A 6,547-nucleotide genomic window follows, 5' to 3' on the forward strand; every position below is an offset into this window, starting at 1 on the left:
AATTTGCGCGTGAATTTGGAAATCACCAAAAATTACGAATTATCCTTTGATTGTCGTCCGTTTTACATGTATTTCTTCTTGATTAATTTCTCTTTCAAATGGTCGCACGTTCAATTTTCGGAAACAATTGTTTGAAACTTTTCGGTCAAGGTTAGGTCACGGACTAGTGTGCATATATTCGCAAATAGATCAGGAAATAGTTGAAATTAGTTTCCAGGAAGTTTTTCGTCTACCTTGACATTTCTGTTCTTGACTATCAATTTTCTGTTTTTGTTCAAAATTTATCGACCGTTTTTTGTCAAAATGGTTAAATTCTGGTTTACATCGGGGTCTAATAAATACTCTTGATGAATTACTCTTGATGAATTCTTCTTAGTTATTGGAATTCAAGAACTGCGATGTGTGTAAACATTGCAGGATATTCATTCCATAAATTATATGCATTAATTTTGCTACTCCACCTGGAACAGATTTGGATACTTGAGATTGTCTTTAATCTACTGTGGTTGGAGACAAATAATCTTTCCTTCCTGTATTGGGCTATTTTGTAAATTAGTTCATGCATGGGATAAAAGTTTTTTATTTCGAAAGTTTAAGAGGTTTTCGTTAAATGGTGCTTCCAATCATATTTTTATAAGCATTGGGATTCAAGAAGAGCAATGTGTGTTATCGTAGCTGGATATTCATTCCATAACTTATGTGTTAATAATGTCTGGAAAATTTAGATATGCAAATTTTGTATCCAGCTTATTAGGGCTTTTGACATACTGCTAGTTGCTTTCGAACGTTGAATTTACGTGAACTTTTATCCTTATATCTGAAGCGGTTTTATCCCTATTTCATACGTTTTTTTTATTTCTAAATTTGAAGCGCAGTTTTGCTTTTGAAAGCTTTGCTTAATTCAACAATTGTTTTCAATTTTTCCAAGCTGTATTTTTATTTGTATAAATTTAAACCCTCGATATCTTACTTACTTTTCCCGTTTGTTTTTAATCTAACTACTAATCAAAAGCGGATCTAATAGCTAACTGAGTTGGGTATTTGCGGGTCAAAAGAGAATTGCGAAAATAGCAGGTAGTCTTTATAATGATATTCATACAAAATGTATTATGACTTTGTTTCCATACAAAATGCAGCTCATTAAATAATTACTTTATTCAAAAATTGTTTTCTTTTGTTGAGTTTGAACAAATACTGCTATGAGTGAATTAAAATGCCCTGCAATTAATTCTCTTCTTTCCCTAAGGGTTGCTTTGCACTGGAGCCAAAATGTATGAAAGAGGGTTTTTCAGTTGGGTATTTTGAGGAGCATTTGCAGCTGCTGAGTTCTGGATGTTGAGAACGGAGTTCATGTTGTCGGGAACTTGTCCGAGTCCGTTGTTTGCGCCGAGTTTGTTCGCATTGGACATCGAACTCTGATTGCATGTCATTGCTACGTTTGCGTTATGGTTTGCTGCTTGTTGAGTTTGCATACCCGTTGGCATGTTGGACTGTTGCTGCTGTTGTTGCATTCCGTTTATGGATCCTGTGTTTTGAAGTCTGTTTCCTGGATTTTGCATGTTGGAACCCTGTAGGATCTGGTTAGCCGAGGTGTTGTTCCCAGAACCCCCGTTCATGCTTGATGGGTTGTACATTGTTTGCCCGGCCATTAGGTTCCCGTAGAACGCTGGCAAAAGTGATGCGGCATTCTGAGCACTTGCAATGCTTGTTATGACCGAAGCTGCGCTCGTGTTTGTATTATTCATCATTCCTGAATTTTGAGAGTTGAACAAGTTTTGCTGGGATTGTTGATGCTGATGTTGAAGATTTGAGTTCATACTTGCGTTGACTGCGTCCAACTTGGAAGCTATGAGAGCTGGGTCTGGAACAATTCCGGAGAAGGGTGAAAATTGGGCCGCGGCAGCGAGAGATGCGGTAGCGGGTGCACTGTTTGCAGCGAAGAAGTTCATGGGGTTGGTGAACCAGTTGTTGCCTCCGGCAGGACTGTTTCCACCTGGCATTCCAGCGGGTTTTAAGAAACTGGCAGCCTGTGGGTTGAGACCTCCAAACATACCTGAAACGAAAATATTTCGTTTAGTGCATTCCTCTAGATTTCGGACAAAATATCAAGCCGGTTAGCTTCTTGAGTAGTCAATCAAAAACGGCATTCAATGAGATTTCGAACGCTGCAAAGAACTTGTGGAAAGTAATTGTTATTTGTACTCTTCGTGATTACTTTGCTCATCACAATGGTTTTTGGATTTAACTTTACTGTAGAGTTGCAGTTTTTTTTTCGCTTCTTTTCATTGTTTCAGTTTCATGTTTTTGAAGGCCCTTATTCTTCGTCATTGGATCATCAATTCATTTTTTTGTTTATTAAACTCAAGATTTCAAAGTTTTAGGTTCAAATTTTAATAAAATGGTACACACCGGCAGTGGCGGCAGGATTTGCAAATAGTCCTCTGGCAGTGGAGAGAGGGTCATTGAAACTGGCGATGTATGGCATGGGGAACCCGTATCTGTCCTTCTTCAGAAATGACTTGGGTTTCCTTCTCGGCCTGTACTTATAGTCTGGGTGTTCCTTCATGTGCAGAGCTCTGAGTCGTTTTGCCTCGTCAATGAACGGACGCTTCTCGGAGTCTGAGAGGAGTTTCCACTCGGCGCCAAGTCGTTTTGAGATTTCTGAGTTGTGCATTTTGGGGTTGTCCTGGGCCATTTGTCTCCTCTTTCCTCGGCTCCAAACCATGAATGCGTTCATAGGTCGCTTGACGTGGTCCGTATCTTTTCCATCTGTTGAGTTTGTCGGACTAAGACTCATTTTTGAGGTTGGATCGAAGAAAGAAATTTTGAGTTTTGATGCAATGAAGGAATTTTTTGTTAATAAACTATGGATGATCTACCAAGTAGTGAAATTGGAAACGAGCAAAAATAAATATTTTTGCTAATTGGTTTTTGAATTGTTTCACGAATGTGAATTAAGGTTAGTTATTTTTAACTATTAAATGTGAAATATTTTTTGCAAAGGTGGAATAAAAGAGCAAAGTTATTGTTTGATTGTTTGAGTGAAAGTGATTTGTAGTAAGATTGTTGAATTGTGAAAATGGACGATCGTTTATGTTATTGGAGTCAGTTGTCTGTTTGTGAGGTGGAAAATTGAGAAAATGAAAGTGATCTGACGGACTTTAAATTGTGGCAAGTAGCTGTTAAAAATTAATGTACAATTTCAATTGGATTGCTGTTAGAGTGCCACACAACAGTTAATAATAATAATAATTCAATACTCTCTCTGTGTCAGGTACTACGCGAATTATTCCAGCTTCATCAGGCACATTTGCTCTATTGTGATTGGCTGCCTGGCTTTAGCCAATGAGATTGTAGGTAGCACAATTAAGATGAATTTGTTCAGTAACATTGAGAAGTGTAAGTATATTTGGAATAGAGATAATTATGTGCTATCGAAATATTGATAAATGACAATAAAGGTGACAAACAGATCAAGTAAGTGGCTATAATTAAAGGGTACAGAGGTGTATGTTTGTTTAGGGTCCAACATATCTCCTTTCAAGAGCCCGGCTCTAGTTCAAACATCATTAATTAACATTGGCCGGATGTGTCGTTGGAATGAGGGTGATTGATGTCAGTTTGATTTGTGTGTCTTGCCACAGCTATGCCTCTTGTTAAATCGGGTCAATCTCCCCAACTATTTGTTGGTTTAATGCTCATTTAGCATCCAAGTCAAATTTGATCTGGCTTTAAAAGTTGTAACAACGTTTCAATCTCAGATTCGAATGTTAGCTCTCGATTGGCGGCATTGTTGAGATAGCTCTTTGGATGTTTGTTATTAACTAGCTAATAACTAGTTTATGATTTGATAGTTAATTATGATAATCAACTTGATAAGGTGTTTAAATGACAAGTACAATTCGGTCTCACTTCCTTTGGCGGCTCTTAATTGATTCTATTGATCTGTTGTTACAATGTTTGGCCAATTCACCACCAACTTGCATTCTCCAAAGATAAAACCCCTTTCTCTCCAGATTGTGTTTGTTTTGTGCTCCTCTTGTAACTTATGACCAATTCATAACTTGCTTCAAACTCAAGACAGCCTCTACCGCTAGCCTCTTCGCTTTATTACCACCACTAACGACTTGGTCATGACCAGACCTGTTGATTAATCTCCTCTCATAATCACTATAACTTACAGAATGAAAATATGGTACGGTCACCTGTTTCAAGTTTATTAACCGGCAATTGCAGCAAAGGTCATTTCTGTAATTTAGGGAAATTTTAAATTGAGTTGAGCCTTTTGGATCTCTGAACCTGTTGACTGGAAGTTTCGAAACCTTCGAAAAAGTAGCTCATTAAATTGTAAAACAACCTCAAACGTCGGATCTTCAGGCAAAAGAAATTACTGAAAAAAATGTGAAGACTGTCTACTAGCGTTGTTGCAATTTTATTTTGCTGCTTGAGCTAAGGTAAAAGGACTGTATCATTTAGATAAGGTGGCTCCTCAATCTTCGTTAGATATCGATGAACAGTTCAATCTTTTGACTTAACAATGTATGTTAACAATGTATGTTAACAATGTATGTAACAATGGATGGTTGTACTAACAAACAATTTTGACATCGCGAAATATTTATCTAGAGAAGAAATTGTTGACGGTAATTGTTTACATTTAAAAGGTTTTTCTACGAAATGGTTAGGAAGCTTCCGGAAATTCTGAATTTGACGAGAACTATTTTTTTAACAAGTAATGATAGTTTGAACAGCTTCCTTCAGCAGAAAATGCAAGCCGTTAGTTGTATATTAAAGAAATCATAAACAGAAGTCAAATCAAAGCTCATATGCTGTTGCTTCTCCGTTGCCCTGGTTAATATTTTGATTATCTAAAAAGTTATTTTAGTATTTAGGCTTTTTTTTGCTATTTTTGGTCCACTTTGGGTTTTGTTGCTTTGAATTGTGACTGAATTTGAGCCTAATGCTCGTAAGCAGTTTTTGTTTCAAAATAAATACAGGTTCTTTTAAGTAAATTTACAATATTTCTTAATTTCTTATAGTTTTCTCATTTTCAAAATTAGAAATGTCTGCTTTTTTAGGTTTGCCTAATGTTGTGCGCCCGATTTTTTGGAATCCATTGCATGAAATATTGTTTTCCGTTTGTATATGTACTTAAGCAAATTGAAAGCTTAAATGAATTGTCGTGATTTTTGGGTTAATTTACTTTTCAGCTAATTGGTTTCTCTTTTTAACAGCGGCTAAGTGATAGCTCTGATTTTTTTCTTGATAGTTTTACCAATCCATTCAAAGTCCCTTTTAGGTCATTTTTTTGTTTTGCCAATGAAAGTTCTTTGAATTGCCCTGCTTCGTTTTTTTTCGTCGAATAATTTTTTTCGCTTTATCTTAGTTCACAGCTTGCTCAACAGTTTGCATGAAATCTTTTGACTTCTTAGGCTAGTTTCATTCTTCGCTCATTCTGCTCAAATTTTTTTACTTTAAAATATTGATGGCAAGATCATTAGTTAATTGAATTCTTTAGATTGTTATTCAGGACCTATCCGGCTGATTTTTTTTTATTTCGTGAAGGTTTTTTACGAGCATATGACGTCACAATCACTTCAAATCTCCTTTTTGATCATTCAGACATGCAATTTCGGCATGGCTTGGTCACACCTGAACTAGCTCACTCTCAAAAATGTCTTCCTCACTCTGAATTTGACTTTTTTTTTACTTTAATTCAAAGGGATAAGGTCAAGTGAGTGCGTGTCTTTCTAATTGAAGGTTTTTTTTAGAGCAGCTAATGGAAGCAGCAATAAATTAATCAGGTTTTTAATCAATATAACATCTCTGCATGTAATAAAAAAGACGTTTCTTTTTTGGATCTACGAAGCTATTGCGGCTATTTTCTGGCAAGCTGCCAGCTATGATTTCAATTGAGATAGATGTGTTATCTTCTTTGATGCTTAGTGCCATCTTAAACTTTTTGTTTGCAGGTGTGGATTTTGTTTTGGTTAAGACATTTTCTGTTCGCTTCCGGAGTTTATCCGACTATTTTCCTTGGTTTGATGACTTGGTTTGCATGTTGAAAATGAGCTTTTTGCTGCATGCATCAAAAAGTAGAGAACCTTTGGCAAAAGAAGAGTAATCAATTTATTTTAGGAGCAATTGTTTAAAGCAAATTGCTTGGTGATTTTGCATTTTTCCCCCACGAGAACAATATCTTTCAGGAAGGTCGACCAGAGACAATTGAACAATGGAAAACTTCACACCTCATCGTCGGAATAGATAAGAACGTTTACTGTTATCAGCTCATACTAATTTACTATTATCTGTTTCATAAGTCAAAGTTTTCAGAAAACTGGCGTTTTTAGAAAGGGCAGGACATCAGGCATCAGCGTACAGAAATTATTTTCATGGCCAAAGTTCATGACAATAAATTTCTTTGACAGTTTGAATGCGACCATCATTTTCTTAAAAGAAGTCCCGAAAGCTATGAATGCGTTTCAGTACATTAAACCTATTTTCAATTTCTTGCATCTAAGGCAATGAGCTGATTTGCTTTTTTCAA

The 6,547-nt window shown here is 36.2% G+C and overlaps 1 protein-coding gene across 1 annotated transcript; it reads right to left on the reverse strand.

Annotated features, from left to right (window-relative positions):
• Window positions 1-1,059: 1,059 nt before the first annotated feature.
• Window positions 1,060-4,280, reverse strand: LOC142349243 (uncharacterized). Its single transcript, XM_075400677.1, has 2 exons — window positions 2,410-4,280; window positions 1,060-2,053 (listed from the first exon to the last, which is right to left on the reverse strand). Exons 1-2 carry the CDS (start codon window positions 2,795-2,797, stop codon window positions 1,242-1,244), a joined length of 1,200 nt encoding a protein of 399 aa, XP_075256792.1. The 5' UTR covers window positions 2,798-4,280; the 3' UTR covers window positions 1,060-1,241.
• Between the last annotated feature and the right edge of the window lie 2,267 nt (window positions 4,281-6,547).

This window comes from Convolutriloba macropyga, chromosome 11 (assembly GCF_964194025.1).
Source record: "Convolutriloba macropyga chromosome 11, txConMacr16.3, whole genome shotgun sequence".
NCBI classification, from domain to species: domain Eukaryota; kingdom Metazoa; phylum Xenacoelomorpha; order Acoela; family Convolutidae; genus Convolutriloba; species Convolutriloba macropyga.